The following is a 20,360-nucleotide window of genomic DNA, read 5'->3' on the forward strand; positions in this document are numbered from 1 at the left end:
CAGAGCTATTGAAATAGATGTTTCCCTAACAACCAATACAAGGCTTGCCTATACCCCACCTCATTTCCTGCCCCCTCTGCAGCCACAACCCTTATACCTGCTCCCTCTGAAGTCCTTGGTTTTTCAGTTCCTCCCCATCCAATACAAAAAAACTTTTGGCTAGACTCCCTGCTGACCATTCTGCTGTGTTCAAATTAAACCTCCCCATAAAATAACATAAGAGCAACTTGTAGCAAGCAAGATGAATTATTAAATCTTTATTACACAGGTGTACAAAGGTTTGGACTGGAACCACCAGTTGGGGGTAGTTCACCAGGGCCATGGCAGTGGCACGTTCTGATGACTGAAGCAAACGTGAAGTGGATGCATAGAAACCCCATCACATTTTTTTCTTTTTTGGTGTACGCTCCCTGCAATCCTTCCAGACTACACATCTACACAAGTGAAAAGGTGAACATGTTTCTAAATACCACTCTCAATTCGGGTCCCTCAAAGATTTAGTGGGTGTCATGCACTACCTTGGGTAAGACTCAAAAGAGACTATTTTGATTTGCATCACATCAATAATTCAGGTACTAGCTCTGTGCAAAAAACAAAAACACACCAAAAAAACCCATCTAAAATTTTTGAAAAATAGCTGTTTTCAGGGCCTATATCGCTATATCCCCTAGCTCAAATGGCCCCACATTTGGGTTACTAACCCTACTTTGTAGTCTTCTGGGGCACACCAGATTTCAGAGGAATCTGACTAAGCATGTCAATTTTAGAAGACTTAGAAAGTTTGACCTTTAAACAAATGTGACATAACCTTAAGTACAATGGTGCTCCTGCCCCAAAGAGCTCACAGACTAATTGAAATGGTGGGTGTGTGCAGTTTGTGCATACGTTGGGACACACTGACAGAGTTGTGGCATGTAGGGAGATTGAGATGCACTGGCAGTTTGGGGGTGCCACACTTCCCTCATCCCCATATAACTCCCTCCCCCTATTCCACTGCCCCTGAATACCTCTCCCCTCCCAGGAAGCATTCACATGTCTACTTCTTCCCCCCTGCCCACATCCAAAGATAAACGATTATATTCCCCCCCACCAAAAAAAAAAACCCTCAACAACCTGCCACCCATGACTCAGAAATTGTAACAATCTCTTATTTGTCTTAGGTGGGGGCTTGTGATTTACTTATCCTTGGCTATGTTAATTGAAGGAGGAGTGCACAGCCATCAATCTCAATGAGGTCTGTGAGTTATCCAGTCATTAGTACCTCTCAGTTTAACAGAATATGGCAGCAAAAGCAATTATTTGGGGGTGGGGGTCTGTAACTCAGGAACCCCTTGATCAAATGACTCCAAGTTAGGGTCACTAACACTACTCTGTGCCCCCATGAGCACAGCAAATTTCAAAGCCATTCAAATAACCTTTCTGATTTTAGCTCACTTACAATAGTTGAGCTATAAAGCATATAAAATGGCAGAAACATTTTTCTGTATTGGTTGCATTTGCACTGTAAATATACATTCTTAAATACCACTCATTTTGGCCTCCCCTAAGACTTAGTGGGTGCCATGCACTAGCTTGTGTAAAACTCAGACTATTTTGACCCACATCAACAGTTTGAGCCCTAGCTCTGTGCAAAAAACCAAAAATACCATTTTGAAAAATGCTAACTTTTTCTGGGGCTTATATCTCCACATCAATAACCCTGCCCTTCATCGTCCAAGGCACACCAAATTTCAGAGGAATCCAACTAAGCATGTTGATTTTAAAGAATTTAGAAAGGCTGACCTTTAAACAAAAGTCGAGATGCAACCTTAACTATAGTGACATAACTGTGCCACTATAATTCTTTGCTCAAGGATTTTTAGTGGCTTAGTTTCAGTACAAGATGTTTTCTACTATATGTTCTACATTCTATATTCAAAGTGTCTGCATTTGTTTTTTGAGTTGATAAACTTTGCAATTAAGAGGGTAATATAATGCTTATAAACTACTTGTTAAATTTGTTTCTAGTTCCCTTCAAAAGATGTTTATATAATTTGACTAATCTCATTATGCTTTCATCCAAGTAATAATGTGGAGATTAATTTTACTTAATAGATGTTCCAGTATTTCCCTGCAAGTGTATAGTAAAATTAATAGAATTACATTGCTAAAATTTAAATGGCCTAACCTTTCTTAAAGTGACAAATTCACTGCTCAAAATCTATCACACATTACAGCCTAGAGTGAATGTTTACAGCTGCATAAGTGAAAATGCTGTTTGCAAAATTAACAGGTCACTTTAAGGTTCACTTTTTTAAAAGTTGAGCTCACTGTTTCATAACTTACTGTAAATTTGAAATGAAAATATTTCCATGCCCCAAAGTGCCTTTCCTCTATCATGTACACACACTAGTTTTGTGCTGTCAGGAGACTGTCAGTACTAAACAGACCATTGTTTTACATTACTCTGAAAGAATCTCTAACAGACTGTGTATTAAATGCATTGTAAGCTGTCTTGCTTACAGTAATGTAATTGTGCTCAGCAAAATAAGAGTGGTGGGTTAAACTTCACTCTTTCATGAAAGGAAATTCATTTTAGCATTGAATATAAACACTTTCTATTACTGTAATTTACCAGAGTATCTGGTCTTAGTATCTCCTCTTAATTGTGTTATTGTTTTGGCAACTTGTTCTTTCACTTCTGTATCATGGTGATGCAATAAACATACCAATTTCTTAGCATATTGGGTAGAATGCCCACAGAGCAGAGAAAAAATTGAATCTTCACTGTATTGATCCTGGATAATGATGCCCTCTTCATTTTTCATATTCTCATTCAAATTTGCAGCAAACGTCAGGGCTCTAAGCAGAATATCTTTGTTTATGCAGTTGTCAAAAAGTGAAAGCAATGATGGTGCCTATGACATTAAATACATAAAAGTAATGCTTAATCATCAATTGAGAAGTAAATGTGTGAAAAATTCCTGATGTAACCCCCCCAAACAGCAATGATTTCTTTAAAAATAAATAAATAAATAAATATTGATCCACACACCAGACAGCTTCTAACTAAAACTCACTAAAATAGAAACCTTACGTCTATATACACATTACAGCTACCATGTGCTATAAAAGCATGTCAAAGACTTGCAAGGACTGCACATTTTTCCTTTTGGAAAAGATTGGCTTGTGTTTTGCAACCTGACATATGCTTTGTACTCTGAATCTTTATAATGTGGTTGTCTGGAAAATTCCCATTTTCATTTATAAGAGCTGGAATACTGTTTTCATTCTGAATGGTATTTCAGTTGCCTTGAACAGTGACTGAATGTTTGTCAAGCATTTAGAAAGTGTTTTAAAGTGCAGACAGGATAAAGATACTATTTTGGTATACTAAAGACTGACCTTGGCTACTTAAATATTGGTTCAGGTAAAAATCAGGGGCAAGACTAAATACAGTTAACTTTTTAATTTAGTTTTCAAAAACTTAAGCCTTAGCATGTAATCACAACTACATACTACTATCCTAATTTGCAGGACTATCAAAAAGGTACTGGATTGACAATTCCGCACTGAAGTGTGCTTATCAACAGATCTGACACAGAATGGGCAGTGGCAATGCCAGTTTCTCCATCCTGCCCCTGCCAATGAGATGTCATCTAGACATTGAGGCTCTGATCCTACAAACATGCACATTGAGTTCAGTGGGACTACTTACATGCTTAAAGTTAGGCACATGTGTCTTTGGAGGATCACAGGAACAGCCCTTGAATCCACAGGCGCTGACCCCAGGGGTACTCCAAAATGGTGGGTGCTGAGCACCCACTGGTAGCTCCCCTATCAGCACCTTTCCCTCCCCCCAGCGCCTTGCATCCAATAGCGGCCCTACCAATCAGTGCCCTGCTGATCAGTGATCAGGGACGGGTCAGAACAGGGCAGGAAGAGGTGGAGCAGGAAGAGGCAGGGGCCTTGGGGGAAGGGGTGGAAAGGGGGGTGGGACCTGGAGCAGAGCCGAGGTGGGGAGAAGCACCCCCTGGCACATTAGAAAGTCAGCATCTATAACTTCCACTGTGACTGTCACCAAGGTTGCTAATTTATGTTGATTTATGGAGCATGTCCATTGGGACTGGACTGAGATGGATAAATTCATTTCACATACATTATACTGATGTTCTTAAGTGGACAGTCAGCTTAATTTTTTTAAAAATTCTTACTTATGTTGTTAAGAATGCTTTAGATTATTTAAACTGATTATTTGAAAAGTCAAGCGTGCTTTACACTTATTTGACCTTTTCATTTTGGATTAAAAAACAGTAATTTTCTCTGAGGTTCTAAGGTATTAGGATCATGTTACAACATTTGGGAGGCAAACACTGAATACAAATATTTATTTGTTGGAAGGAGGTAAACATTGTTTTTAATGAATGGAAACATTTTTATTGGTCTCAGGTTTTATACAAGCTTGTTTATACATCTACTTCATTTTTGGCTCATATTTGACCTTACAATGCCCCTTGAAAAAACTGCAGTCCATAGTCAGATGAAGTGGAAGTTCATCGAGAACAAAAGTCCACTTTTTTTTTTTTTTTTTTACTTTGACCTGGAGCTGTGGTAAGACATGGTATCTGTAGGGCAGCAGAATGGTTATTTGTGCCTGCAACTCCCACAAAGGGGTTTTAAAATAGGAGTACTGAAACCAAATATTGTGATGTCTGATTTTGTTTTGAGAAGCTCATTTGAGAGTAAAAAACAGTACAGCTAAAAGGCAACTTGAAGTGGTTTACATTTCATTTGTTACCATATCAACATTGTTTTGCATATAGCTGAAATGGATGCAACAACCTGCATACTGAGGGCACCAACAGGTGCTGGAAGGTAAAGTACTTCATGTATTAAAGACCTTGGGACAGTGCCCCCATGCCCCGACCAGCTCCGTCTACCCACCTGGTGCTCCTGCAGGAGTGCTGGGTGGGCAGAACAGGGCAAGGCCCCGCGCCCCAGCCCCATTTCCCTGGCAGGAGCGCCAGGAGGAGGGCGGGGATGGGGAGGGGACTGCAGGTGGAAGGGGTGGGAAGGGGCCCCCACTTGCTCTGGCCCAGGGCCCCACAAATCCATAAACCGCCTTTGCCTTGGGAGCTGCATTGGGAGTGGTACTGTGTTCATAAAGATGTCTTATCAAAACAGTACATCTGTGGATAGAGACGTTTTGTGTATATTGCATTTTCTACCTTTCTCAGCTGAAAAAGTTATGACAGCTGAGACAACAGTTGTTGAGAAAGTGAGGATAATTTGCAACATTGGATGCATTTGAAATGATTTGCAGCACATCCTCAGGCTATATGTTCCCTTTGGAGATGAATATAGGTGAAAAGTGACAATTGGGTATGTTATCTTGTGTCTCATGTATGAGCAGCAACCAATGCCCTTGTTTGGTGGGAAGGGATGGAGAGAAAGGACTTCTGCAAACTGCCACTATCATTCTGCATTATATACAGGAAGCATGATCAACAGTGGCCATATAGTGAACATGTTAACCATGCACTTGGGTGAATCTTCATATGTGAATGTGATATCTCTGATATAGCACTACCTGGGAGAGCTACCGTTCTTGATTTCAGCCTGCTTTGGCTATGTAAAGTAAAATTCTAACATTAAATGTACAGCTATCTAAGAATCATACAATTTGAAGTGTAGATTTAATAAGAGCATCATGAACTTTTGTACTAAAATGTTCACCACTGACGCAGTTTGAAAATGGCAGAAGTCTTACTTGAACACTGAAAAGATGTCTTGTCATGGCTGGGTTTGCAGATAAGTTCACAAGTACTTTCAGAACTTGAATCTGAAATGAGGAACATAATAGTTCACATGGAAAAACTTAAAATAAGGGGAGGGGAATCTTAATACTCACTATCTCCTTCGCCCATGCCTTCCCTCCTCCCCGCAGCTTTGCGTGAAACAGTCTTCCTACTAGAATTTGCCACATTATTACCCTCTAGTTCCACATAAAGATTAACTTCTTCAGTGATGTCCACAAGAAAAGAGCCACCTCCCACCCACCTCTAAGCTTCTCAGTGTGTCCTTGCTTTCTCTACATCTGAAAGCTCTTTGGTACCAGGACTGTCTTCATTTACTGCTTTTGAACAGAGAGAAGCAAATTGTCAGCCTTTAACAATTAATTAATTGTAGCTAAAGCAGCTGACGAGGAAAAATACTGCAGGAGCAAATTCTACTCTTATTTACATTGGTGTCAATCTGTAGTAACTCCAGTGGGCTCTCTCTACTGAGTTCAGTAGAGCTACTCTGGTTTTTACACAATGAAACAGAGGAGAACTTGGCCTTTCATCTTTAAGGGCTTGATCCTCCACTCACTGAAATCAGTGATGTAGCTTCCATTGATTTTAGTAGTGCAGGATTATGCATTAAATGAATCCACTGTTTAGTAAACCAGCTGTGATGCTGTCTAACGGGTTACTAGCTCTCTGATGCTATCTGACTGGTTCAGATTAGAGCAATAAGGCAATTGACTGGTATCTTTATATCAAAGAAATGCTAAGAGATCATAGTGTGTTCAAGCCAGTTCACTTGTTAGAACAGAACAAAGGCGGATGTTATCATATTACATTTACATGGCATATGTCCCGGTAATTACATTTACTCTAAATTCATGAAAATTAGTGTAATGTTAATGGCATTGTCTTCACTTAGCAGTCAACAGATTTATAGATATCTCATTACATACATCATGTATTACTGTGATGGGACAAGGCCAGATGGCTATAGTAAAGTAATGTGAGACAGGGATTTGTTTAGCCTGTGCAAATATATCTGTTACCAGGTTAAACAAATGGCAGCTGCTCCAGGTCAATTAAGAAACCTGGGGCCAATTAAGATCTTTCCAGAAGGCAGGGAGGACAGCTAGGTTGATTGGGACACCTGAAGCCAATCAGGGGTTGGCTGAAACTAGTTAAAAGCCTCCCAGTTAATCAGGTGGGTGTGCATGTCAGGAGCTGTAGGAAGAAGTTGTGCTGTTGGAGAGACTGAGCAAATACAAACCATATCAGGCACAAGGAAGGAGGCCCTGAGGTAAGGGTGAAGTGGATCTTGAGGAGGGGCTGTTGTGGGGAAGTGGCCCAGGGAATTGTATGTGTCCGGTTTCTTAAAAAGTCAGCTACCAGAGCTGATACTATTAGGGTCCCTGGGCTGGAGCCCAGAGTAGAAGGCAGGCCTGGGCTTCCCTGCTTTGCCCCTGATTAATCACTGAGACTGGGAGACAGCAGAGACTGTGCAAGGGAGGGTAGCTTCTCCGCACCTCCCTTGTTGGCTTATGATGCAAATGGCTCAATAGGCTGTGACCCTTGCCTCTAGAGAGAGAAGGGCTACGTGGAGGGTCACAGTGAGCCTCCGAGGCTACCAAAATCCACCAGGAAACGCAAGACCCACTGAGACAAGGACAGAACTATGTCACAATTACCTTGTACTTATTTAGTTGTAGATCAAACGGATGTATTAGCTTTTAGATATGAGTTCATTTAATATGTAAAACTCCCTGATAATTTATGAAAGATTGTCTGGATGGCTGTAACTAAATGCATTATCTTCAAATTGTCCATTAAATGGGTCTGAAGCCTCAAAACTGTAAATGAAGAAACATTAACTTCAGAACACGGGTCTCAATGTTCAACAATGGAAAATTCACAGATGTTTGTATGTAGTCAACAAAACAAGAGTCCATGCTGTGCTGAGAACGCTTGCCAGACTCTTTTCAACTATAAGAAGGGACCCTGGGAGCGATTCTCCATCTCTGGACTGATGAATTCTGACAGGGTGGAATTCTGAGCAATTGGACAGAGGTCCCCAAAGCCATTTTGGGCAACCCTGAGAAACTTAGAGAACTAGCAGATACTACAGCTCTGCTATCAACTGGACTACAAACTTAGACTCACCTGTAATGTATTTTACCTGCTTTAACCTCTCAATAACTCATTTTTTTCCTTAGCTAATAAATTTTTAGTTTATTAGAGAAATTGACTACAGCATTGTCTTTGGTCAGATCAAGATTATCCACTGACCAGGGGTAAGTGACTGGCCTCTTGGGGTTGGGAGTACCCTAATGTGTGGTGAATCTTGGTTTTAATAATCTATCATCATAAAGTCCAGTTTGTCTGGGTGGCAAAGAAGGGCTGGAGAACTTAAGGAGACTGTCTGTGGCTCCATGGCAAGACTAATACAGTGTACGTTTGCTACTGGCTTGAAGAAATCTACTTCTTGGATATACCACCAGTTTGGCACGTCTGCCCTGAGACTGGCACTCTCCGCTATAAGCCATACCAGACACTGACACCAGCCTTGCACAGGACAAGTGTTAAATATAGGACTGCAGCTATCTTAGTATTTTAAAATTGCAACCATGCAAATTGGGCTTTTGGGGGGAGGGGAGTAACTCCGACTTCTGTTTACAATCGAAGTAGACAATGAGCAGATAAAGAATGGGATGCAACAAAAGCCAGTGACTAAGTGATGTTCAGCACATATCTCCTAATTCCATATTTTAAAATTCTCTCAAACTCCCTGAAAGGCAGCTAAAACAGGAATCAATACGCTTTGTAGAAGAAGTGCATTTTCAGGAGGTCTTAGGATGTACTTACTCATCTGTGTTTCTCTACCCTTCAGTACAGTTCTGAACTGCCCTTCAGTTAATGCTGAAGTGAGCATAACAAATAATTCCCAGCTTAAAACTTTTTCTTCAGTAATATGTATTTACAGTCTTGTTACAATGTTGTAGTATTAAAAAACAAAACTAAATAGGTGTCTGGAAATGCCAAATAAGGCTTAACTCTGATCTTTTCTCCTTTCCCATCACATAACTAGGCTTTGCAGAAATTATTTTTGTTTTAAATAATTCTGAGAGATAATATTCATGTTTGTTTTTAATTTTATTTTTATTAATTCAATTGTGAAATTATGATGGGTGGCAGACCATAATTAAGGTTAAGATTTAGTCATGGGTATTTTAGTAAAAGTTATGGACAGGTCACAGGCAATAAACAAAAATTATTGACCCGTGACCTATCCATGACTTGTACTATAAATACCCCTGACTAAATCTTAGGTGCTTGGGATAGGGAGGTGGGGGTGTGTAGCTTGGGGCGCTGCTGCTCCGGCGGCCGAGTAGCAGCCAGTGTGGCTGGCCCTGGGGCTGCTCAAGGAGTGGCTGGTGCAGCAGGCCTTGGGGCCACCCCAGCTGCTTGGGCAGCCCTGGGGTCAGCCGCACCAGCAACTGCAGAAATCACGGAGGTCCCAGAAAGTCACAGAATCCGTGACTTCCATGGAAGACTTGCAGCCTTAACATTTGTCATTAATTATTAAGATTCAAAAAGTTAAAGCTTCATAATTGTTAACACATTGTCAACATCATGTCAAAATATACAAAATAAATATCCTTAGGCAAAGTAAAAAAAATGCTGCTTGAGAATTTATCTAGAAATTTCAAGTATCACTGATGAAAATATTTTTGCATCAGTCTGTGTACATACAGTAAAAAAAAAAAATCTACCTTTAATGACATTTCCCGATTAAAATATAATCCTTCCAAGTCCATGCTTATGATTTATGTGGAAATATAAACGTGATTATTTTACAATCTGGTTTTTGTGTATTTTTGGGGGACGATGCAGATATGCTACATTTAAGGTGCAGTATCTGAGCTATTAACAGGAGCTATACAGGAAAGGATTGAGAGTTATTACATCAGTGATACACTTTGGGCTGACTAGCTTATTATGGAATAGTGGATTTGAGAGTCCTTGGTATTACGAGAAGGGGGTTCATGAAATCCCCAGAATTTGGGATGAAAGATCTAAATTCATGAAATTAGAGACGTGTGTACCTGCAGTGAGGTGCTGTGCAACATTTCACTAAGCCAACATCTACAGTAACACTCCAAGGAGTGTCACAGATACAAATAAAACAGGCTATTTTAGGAAGAAGGTTTAGTTTTTAAACTTAGTGAACTCTGATTATATGGGGCGACAGAGCTAAAACAATTTAAGATTCTTGCTGTGTGCTGGATAAGTGAACAAGGAAATCTGACTGGTGCCCAACGGGTTACTGGGAGTGAAATCACAGAGGCGAGAGATTTGGAAAGCCTGTTTGTTGAAAGATATTTAATCCAGTGATTTACAGTAAGCACCATAATTGGAGACACGGCAGCAACTCCCTTTAGCCTTTGCAGAGCACTTGACAGTAGCTTCTGCATCAAAGGACCCTACCTTCAAAGTCAGCTGTTGCCTTGATAAAGACAAGGGATGTCAGATATTTAGGGCCAAATCCTACTTGCCTTACATATGCAAGTAGTCTCTCTGGGAGACTACTTGCAATGAATAAAGCAAGCTGGATTTGTGTTAGCCATAACTACAGATTATTTGAATACTGCATTTTCAACTCTGATTGAATGCATAATGGGCACATCTCTAGCCTTTTATTTCTGAGGCTAATATTCTTGAATTGCCATCTTGTAGCACTGACATGTCACTTTAAAGCATGTACTACTACATTAAGGGCCAAATGTGATTGTCTAACTCATGTAAGTAACCCTGATCAATCAATGAAACTATTTATATAAGAAGAGTGAGCAAGATTTAAATGCTGGTGTGAGTGGATGTACAGATGTCAATAGAATTGCTCCAACTTAGATTAGCTCTGAATTTTGTTCCTAATGGACGAGTGTGACCCAGGAACCTCATAGTGCCAACTGGCAGAGGGCATAGGGCATGCATAGAGTTTTTTTTACCAGGATCCGCTGGATCAGATATATGCATAATTCACTAAAGGGTGTCAGGTGAGGTTTATACCAAGAGTAAGAGCCTAGAGCCCTCTGGTCATCATAATCACTGCAAAATGTATGTATGGATAATATTTAAGTAGTAACATCTGTACAGAAAATTGTCCTTAAAGCAGGTGACATGTTTTGGACAGGTTCCTTTCAGGCAGGAGGTAACAGACAGATCTCTGTCTGGCCATGAGTATACTGGGCATTATATGTCTCACAATGGATGCCTGTTTGCATACTGAGCCAAATGACAATCAAAACATTGCAAAATCTTCAAGAGGAAATTTGCAGTAAGAAATAAATGAGAATAGATTTTTGGGGTATATCTGGGGATGCAAAGGCATACCCTGAATCCTTCAACTGAGGAGGCAAACAGTGTTTGTCTTATAAATGGACAGTCACAGCCAAGGCTGGCTGTAAAATACTGGAAGGATTTTAGGTGGGCATTGCTCTAGGACATGAAAATGTTGAGTTAAGTCTAGGTTCTGGAGTGCATGTTATGATTTTATATGTAAACATTTATTTCCAATACTTTTACTTACTTTCACTTGAACTGTTTTTATTATACTTTGTTCAATAAACTTACTTGTTTTCAATATAAACATATCTACATGCCGCATGTGAAGCAGAGTAGTGATCTGAATGAAACTAGTAAGCTAGGATGTACTGCTTCTTTGGAAGCAGTGAACCTGGGAATACTGCAAGTGTCTAGTGGAACAAGGGCTGGACACTCGAGGGGAATACTCAGAGGGCTCAGAAGTTGGAGAGTGCCCATCACTAACCTGTAGAGAGACCGTGAGGCTTGCATAAGCCTAGAAGGGGAGTATTTGTGTTGCCCATGGCTTATGGATTTGGGGATACAGCAGATACAGACAAGACTTCCTCATGCTAAGGGCAGTTGGTAGCGAGGTGCCTCATAACCCTGGGTACCCCCAGGAAGCATCATAAGGAGAAGAAAAGATTCCCATTATTTCTGATAGTAATTTACAAATATACAATTTTCCTTTTTTCAAATACCACTAAGAAGCGGTACATGTGCACACAGGTCTTCTATTAGTAGTGGGACTCTGACAAAAATTCAGATGATCCTATATTCCTAGTAATTATGGTCACAGACATACAGAAGACTCCTTATGTTGGGTAAGTCAAAGGGCAAATTTCAGCTCTCAGATTCACAAGATGGCTGTTGACTGTGATGACCTACTCTCTCTGCATATACAACTTCCAGGAGAGCCATATTATAAACAGATGTTAGATAAAGAACATTCGTTAAGATCACCATGTGATTCTGAGAGCAAACTCTTGCTCGCTATCCCCAGAGATTCATGCAACAGTGGAACCCTCCACATGCAGATCTCCTTTTGCCCTGTGCTGAAGTGGTGGTGGTGGTCTCCTCCTACCTCCATGGCACTATTTACTTACTGGGATCCTACAGGCCAGAGGCAGAAAAGAGCTGAATGGAGCTTTATTTCCCACAGCAGCACCAGAGATTAGCTAGGAAAGGTAATAAAGCTTGTGGTGTTGTATATTCCATGCTCTCCCCATCTCTGTACAGGGGCAACCCCCTTTATAATGGGATCCATGTGGCAGTTGAAACTGAGAGGCACTGGTAGCATGACTCCATGTTCCCTGACAGGTCAGACAGTGGAAGGGGGTGGTGGGGTTTCTAGAGCCAGTGCAAAGGCAGAGGACTACTGTGTGGATGGCTCTGGTCTCCTAAAGCATCCAACAATACAGGGGCAAAAACAAGGCTTCATCTCCAGAGAGGGGGAATACCTCACGATGGGAATGATTTGGGGTGAGAAACTCTGAAAGAAGATTCTTGTGAAGGACTCTTCCCTCCTGCAGGAATTTCCACGGAGAGGACAGTTGGGCAATTTTTGCAAATCCTTTACATGTTCTCCACTAGTTATAGTTACTGAATTGTAAAATTATTTTTCTTTAAATAAAATCAATCACACACCACAGAGTACCTTAGAAACTGATGGTTTAAATAAAGAAAGCAAATCTAAACTAGAAGACATGTCAGTCAAAGTTAAATACCTTGGTATCTGGTTATGATAGTACAATAAACAGTACCTGTGTCCTTTCATTTCCTTCTGAAAGCAAATGAAGCAAGCACGGAATTGCATCTGTCATCATATGGTGGTAGTCATTGGTAACAGACATGTTTGTTAATAATCTAAGTTCAGCTAGCTGCAGATCAGAGTTCAAAGGTGATAACTCAATCTCCTTACAGACTTGTAAAATGTATACCTTAAAGAACAAAAAAAAGAAATGGTTAAATGTACAAATGTGGTTCCAGAGAGGATGGTTCTAGACTATTCTCAGTGGTGGAAGAGGACAGGAAAAGGAGTAATGGTCTCAAGTTGCAGTGGGGGAGGTTTAGGTTGGATATTAGGAAAAACTTTTTCACTAGGAGGGTGGTCAAACACTGGAATGCATTGCCTAGGGAGGTGGTGGAATCTCCTTCCTTAGAAGTTTTTAAGGTCAGGCTTGACAAAGCCCTGGCTGGGATGATTTAATTGGGGATTGGTCCTGCTTTTGAGCAGGGGGTTGGACTAGATGACCTCCTGATGTCCCTTCCAACCCTGATATTCTATGATTCTACAATTTGTTGTTCCAGCCAAAGAAGTTCAGTTAACATCCCAGTGTCAGTAGTCACGATGGCTCAAAATCATGATTCCCAGCAGCAAGGGGATAAATAAAACTATGTATAATCAGTCTCATCTTTGATCAAGAACACATAAGTAAGACACTAGCAGCTAAATAAGCTACCTTAAATTTTAGCAGAAACTATCAATTTGAATTTTTTGTAAAGACTAGTTTGTTTGTTTTTTAAAAAAATCAGTTTTCTGATAGAGCTACTTTAAACAATATGACAGGTTTCAGAGTAACAGACGTGTTAGTCTGTATTCGCAAAAAGAAAAGGAGTACTTGTGGCACCTTAGAGACTAACCAATTTATTTGAGCATAAGCTTTCGTGAGCTACAGCTCACTTCATCGGATGCATACCGTGGAAACTGCAGCAGACTTTATATATACACAGAGAATATGAAACAATACCTCCTCGCAAGGTAGCCTGTGTCCTCTTGTTTTTTCCTACCCCCCCCAGATGTTCTGGTTTAACTTGGATTTAAACTTGGAGAGTGGTCAGTTTGGATGAGCTATTACCAGCAGGAGAGTGAGTTTGTGTGTGTATGGGGGTGGGGGGGAAGTGAGAAAACCTGGATTTGTGCAGGAAATAGCCCAACTTGATTGTCATGCACATTGTGTAAAGAGTTGTCACTTTGGATGGGCTATCACCAGCAGGAGAGTGAATTTGTGTGTGGGGGGGTGGAGGGTGAGAGAACCTGGATTTGTGCTGGAAATGGCCCACCTGATGATCACTTTAGATAAGCTATTACCAGCAGGACAGTGGGGTGGGAGGAGGTATTGTTTCATATTCTCTGTGTATATATAAAGTCTGCTGCAGTTTCCACGGTATGCATCCGATGAAGTGAGCTGTAGCTCACGAAAGCTTATGCTCTAATAAATTGGTTAGTCTCTAAGGTGCCACAAGTACTCCTTTTCTTTTTAAACAATATGTTCTGATTTAAACAAAAAAAAATACCTGCTCTACATAAATTTAAAAGGGCCTTTTGGACAGGCCCAAAGTAATAACACTGAATGGCTCTGTCAGACTAGGCATTATATTCCCATCCCATAGTATCTCAACACACCCCCTACGCCAGTATTTTAAAAACTGGAACTGAAATGTCTCTTCCTTCACTTCAAGAAATAGGTACTTGGAATTGAATTGCTTATAGGGTTTTGTGTATTTGTATATGTGATAAATTTATGGAGGCAAAGCTAGGCAGAAGAAATGAGTTTTGCATTTAGTTGCAAAAGTGGTTAGTTACAAGAGATAAGAATGACCATGTAGCAACAGATTCCATAGTTCAGGTCCAGCTCCTGAGAAAATCCTCCATCTCCACTTACTGATCAATAGTTTCCATTTACAATGGAACATAGCTTTTGTAAGGGCTCTCAGTTGTAGAGGGATAGGTTTGAATATTAGGAAAATGTGAGTCTGAAATCGACCTTATCCCTTTACATTTTTGCATTTGTATTGTTTAAAAAGCAGAACTAACTGCGAATGGATTTTATAATATATATTTGAGATTGAATTTAGAATAATAATCCTGACTCCATCTGATATCTTTTTCCTCTCTTGAATATTGGTATCAAGTTAATTTTCTTTCTGGTCCTCTGGAATCAGCCTGGTTCTCTAAAATGCTTTAGAACTAATTGCTAGTGGTTCAATAAATTTGTTAGCTATTTCTCTTGGCCTTAGGGTTTAAAGATCATTTGGATCTGCTGATTTGTATATATTCATGTTCTCCAAAATGTTGCTGTACGATCCTTTTAATCAACATCTATATTGAAAGGTCTTTATTGCTTCCTAGCTGTCCATACTTCATTCTGTTGTTCAATTTTGCCTCAGTTATGGTGCCTTTTAGTACACTTACCTTTATCTCTTCTTGATTTTTAACATTCATACTCAAGTTATTAAGTGTGTTTAGTGCTTTTTCTTTAACTTTGGGAATGGAATTTGAGAGCATCTTTCCAATAACAAAAAGGCCATCCAAATTTCGAATTATATCCTAAAAGATAAACAGATAAATATATAAGATATTACTGTTAATCTTAAACCAAATGAGAGTTTTGCCGGAGTAAAGCCTTCAGGATCTGGTCTGATATTTAAGCAGAGAATATCAGCAGTTTAATATTTTTTATTTACATACCAGCCTATACAAAATAAATATGCACAACATTCATTGTGAAACTTTTATGCCAATTTATAGTATGTACCTTGTTTATCACCAAATTTTTTCATAGATAAAATGAGAACAAATAGGACAGATGCACGTTTCTGCAGGGTCACTCCTAAAATTCTCAAATCTTGTAAAAACTATCCGAATTAAGAAAGCTTTGCTCACTTCGAGATAGAAAGAAGCATCAGTTATGTTTTTGTTTAATCCAACTTAAACAATTACTGTGTTTTTCATTTAGTGTAGTAAAATATGCCATCAACAGGCCATATTTTGGCTTTGGTTACACTACTTTCATTGAAATCAGTGGGAGCCCTACTTAAACATTTGAGGCTAGAATATGGCATAATATCTTAAAAGAGCAAAATATCTCTATTATTCAAGCCCTCTGTGTCAGAATTCCCCTTTGAATTCAGTAGGATTTCAGCAGGAATTCAGCATGCAGGTTTGCAGAACCAGGTTGAAAATTAGTTAGCAGGTTCTAAAATTTAGCTTATTTTCCTTTAAATTTACAAAGTTCAAATGCTCTTAAAAATATATTACTCCTCCTGCCAAAACCCTACTTCCCCCTCCCCAAAACTGAACTCAACACAATTGTTTTAATTCTCCTTATGAAAAATCTCAGAACTTCATGACACCCCAGTCACCTTAGTAGGGGTCTGGGGGGAAAGAATAAAGATTTTTTTAGTAAGAAATAATATTTTTAGTTTCTCATTAGAGGCCAGAGAATAACTGAGAAACTATGGTTACAATTGTGAGAAATACCTCAACAAGAGAAGTGTGAAAGCTTGAAAATTAACCCTTTATGCTTTCCTGTACCCATGTATCTCCCAAAGAAATTTGTCATATTGAATTCCCAGTCCAAGGAATACCCTGATAGCAGAGGGGTTAGACATAGCAAATTTCAGGCCTGATAATGGAAGTTGCAGGTGCTCAGCACCTCTCAAATCAAACTCTTCAGTTGACACTACAAAACTGTTAGTGATAATGTCCACATAAAATAGCACTTTGAAAATATGAAGCTCTGTACCAACATTAGTTATGCTCATAACAGCCCACTAAAGTAGTTATTCTTCTATCCATTGTAATAATGGGGAAATTAAGGCAGAGAGATTAAATGACTGAAACGAGGCCCAGATCCACAAAATTAAGTGCCTAACTCCCTTTTAAATGCATGGGAGTTAGGCACCTAAATACCTTTGAGGATCTGGGTGACAGTCACTAAATTAGGATGAGAACACACGAGTTTCTAGATCTATCTCATGCTTACTCCTCAGCAAAATGCAGTCTCATTTTCTATACTGGCTCACTTTGAAATATAATTGCTTTCTTTAGAACATGACTTACTTGATTTACAGAGAAGGCAGCACTGTTGCTCAGAGTGACCAAGGCTTGTTCTTGAATTAACGGATCATCTGTGGACTCAAGCAAATGAATAAGCTTCTGTAGATGATTGGCGTCCAAGTTACTGGGTGATTTGGGAAGATCGGTGTCTGCCATGGTTTAAAAATTTAAAAAAAAAATTCAACTTTGAATCATTTCACTGAACCAAAGCACATAACACCTTTTACAGAGCTGTGTTATATCCACATACTTATGGAGAGCATGTCAGTTGTAGTCCCAGGATTCACTGATCCACCTATGATATTATGGCAGAGCCACTGCAATACCAGTTAAGGCTGGGTTCTATTTTGCATTTAAAACAGGATTTCAATACACATATTTTTAAAAGAATGCATCTGCCCCAATTTTTCAGCATATAATCTGAGTAAAGCCTGGTGGGGTGAGTGGGTGGGTGGTTTTTTTTTTTTTAGGTTAAGTAAATTAAGTAGTTTCTGATTTCTAGCCAAAAAATTATTTAAAAAAAAGCTTACTTTCTGAGTTGCATGACTTTGAGCCCCTCTAGTTTCAAAACTACAAAAGTGTAGAAAGTATAAAAAAATTGTAAGAATGTGGGGTTATGTAATGATTTTGCTAATTAACAAAGAAATAATTCTGTTAGCACTATTCATCATAACTGGATCCTTATTCATTGCAGTTATCCAATGGAGATTTTTTTTTTTTAAAATGTCTGCTACTTCCATTTCTGACATGGAATGTGACAACTTTTTTTGGACAATTTAGGAGGAGAGTAGAAATTTGACTTATCTCCAGTAATATTCCTCCCAGAATTGGGGGACTAACAGGGTGAATGAAGAATATGCTAGTCTAGGGACATCTGAGCTGAGCTGAGCATCTTTGACAAAGAAACAGCTGCTGTGTTAAGGTTACTGGTCTTCATGAAGACACTCAGCCAACTGAAGAGCTCTGCTCCTAAGTCAGCTAACCGTAAGAGTGTCATACAGTACCTGGTCTTCATGAAAGCAAACGCTACTAATGTCAAAGTTCATGATCAGCCAGATCAGGAGTGAAGCTCTTGAGCTGGCTAAATGGTTTTATGAAGACCAGGATCTGCGATAAAGGAAGTGGTAGTCTAATAAATACTACGATTTTGTGAAACTCCCCAGCTTGCCCAGAAGCAGATCGTATTCTTCATGAGATTCTCTCTTGATTTATTAGCATTATTCCTCATTATTGAATCTTTATGCACAATGGTTAGCCATTGAATGTGACAAAGGTTGGGGTTTTTTTAAAAGGTCTTGAACAATTCTAAAATTTTCAACCTTAAGTGCATGAAGTTAAGCATTTAACTCCAGATATAGGTCCTGATCATGCAATCAGACCTCCATGGAGGATTCCTGTGCATTTGTGGACCTCCATTGACTTGAATGGCATCACACAAGGTCAGGTGTCTGCCCAAGTAGATTCAGTAGCAGAACCAGGGCTTTAGCCACTTAAAAAAAAAAAGACACTGATTTTCAGTACTGAGTATGTACAGATCCTACTGACTTTTGCCAGACTGGTGGCAGTGTAAACTGACAGTCACACACAAAAAAGATTTTACAACAAATACTGCCTTGTTACACTCTCACTAGGCTGCAATTATTCTGAACCCTATTTTCCTACATTTTTACCAATATCAGTTATGCTATCTGCAAATAGTGGCTCATCAGCATCAAACTACAAAAATGGCAAGATAGTTTAGCATTTCAGTTGAGACTGTGACCAAAGTGTAACCTGAAATTCTTATGAAAAACAGAGCTCAGGAAACTGAACCACTGCCATCCTGCTGGACAAATCTAGACTCACATTAGAAGTGGCAAAACATTTTCTACAGGTGTCCAATGCAGTCTCAGTCTGTTTCTTTCACATTATCAATCCCTTAAAAAGACTGTTGTCAGACTGTGAAGATCCAGAAGTTGGTTAACTTCTTTATATTATTGGTTTCAAAACCTGTGCATGCATTCTTCCTCTCCCTCATAACAACACATGCTTCAACATTCTTTCATTTGAAACAAAAGTTGAAGATAGCGTTTTTGCAGGCTAACTTTTGGATGTTAATGTTTTCCTTACTATACCGATCTGTGCTTTTATCAGTTACAAGGCTACACAAATCATGAACAATAAAACAGGGGGCAAGCAAGATACCCAATAAAGCACTTTCAATAAGGCAACTGGTAAGATTCATGATTTCAAGGGAGTCTAGTCAGCTTTTAAAAATCAAACAGACTCTCACTGATGTAAGTTTTACATCCATTAGGGCCAGATTTACAAAGGTATTTAGGTGCCTAAAGTTTCAGATAGTAAATCCAGCTCTAATCAAACTGACCTATTCAAGTAGTCTGAAGAAGACTATGAACTAGAAGTGCTTTTTCTGTAAAAATAAATGCTACACTAGGTGAGAAAAGAGATGTAAAGCACGGCTGGATCCCTAACAGAGACTTCGCTAGCTGCATTACTGTCAGGATACCAGGAAATGCTAACATACAATAACCCCAAAGAGTAACAAAATAACCTCACTTTCCTACCCCCACAACTCTCCCCTCTCTTCTTTCATGCCACCTCTGGAAGGTCACATCAGCTAAGGCATCAGGCAGCGTTGTTACAAAGCCTAGATTTTGTCGGCAATACCAATGTTTACAAACGCCCCTGGTGTGTGAGAGTAACTAAGGGTGTTTTGGACGGGGGGGCACAGCCTGCCTGCAGACAGCCTGCCGGCGTGAGCCCCTCTGCAGCTCACCTGAGCGGAGGCTGGAGGGTCCCCGCCAGGCAAGGCTGGACAGCCCGGACACCTGAGGCAGCCAACCGCCCCCGGGGGCCGACCCCGCGCTAGCGGCTCCTTCTGTCCCGGCGGCGGCTCCCGCCCTCCTGCTCCCGGTCAGCCTGTACACACAGTAACACGCGCCAGCTCCCAGCGCCAGCCCCGCCGCCGCCGCCGCCCCAGCTCTCGCCGCCCCCCTGGCCTCGCCCATGCCCCGCTGGTGCTCGGCCTCGCCGAGCGCCCGTTTCACCGCCGCGGGACGCGCCTCAGCCCGGCCTGGCGGAAACGGGACACGTCGTTCCCCGTCCCGCAACTGCGCTGAGGAACCGCTCGGCGGCAAAGCTCCCCTCTGACCTCTGCCCCCCTACGCTGACGTGCTGCCCCGCCCCCCCCCACGGCTCGCGCCGCGGAGGCGGTCACAGGCGGGCGCCCCCGGCGCGCACGCGCCGCCCGTCACGCGCTGCAGCGATCGGCCCACACCCAGCGCGCGGGGTTTGTGCCCCCTCCCCCCTGCAGTCTCTCCCCTTCGGTGCTCCTGCCGGGGAGCGGGGTAGGGGCGCTGGAGCTTCCCGCCGTCCCCGGCGGGAGCGCCGGG

General features: G+C 40.7%; 1 protein-coding gene across 1 annotated transcript; it reads right to left on the minus strand.

Moving 5' to 3' along the window:
• Positions 1–242: 242 nt before the first annotated feature.
• Positions 243–20,121, minus strand: ARMC10 (armadillo repeat containing 10). Its single transcript, XM_073328558.2, has 6 exons — positions 19,745–20,121; positions 16,972–17,117; positions 15,322–15,456; positions 12,890–13,066; positions 5,750–5,821; positions 243–2,897 (listed from the first exon to the last, which is right to left on the minus strand). Exons 1-6 carry the CDS (start codon positions 19,974–19,976, stop codon positions 2,601–2,603), a joined length of 1,059 nt encoding a protein of 352 aa, XP_073184659.1. The 5' UTR covers positions 19,977–20,121; the 3' UTR covers positions 243–2,600.
• Positions 20,122–20,360: the final 239 nt, after the last annotated feature.

Source organism: Lepidochelys kempii, chromosome 1 (genome assembly GCF_965140285.1).
Source record: "Lepidochelys kempii isolate rLepKem1 chromosome 1, rLepKem1.hap1, whole genome shotgun sequence".
Classification (NCBI taxonomy): Eukaryota; Metazoa; Chordata; order Testudines; family Cheloniidae; genus Lepidochelys; species Lepidochelys kempii.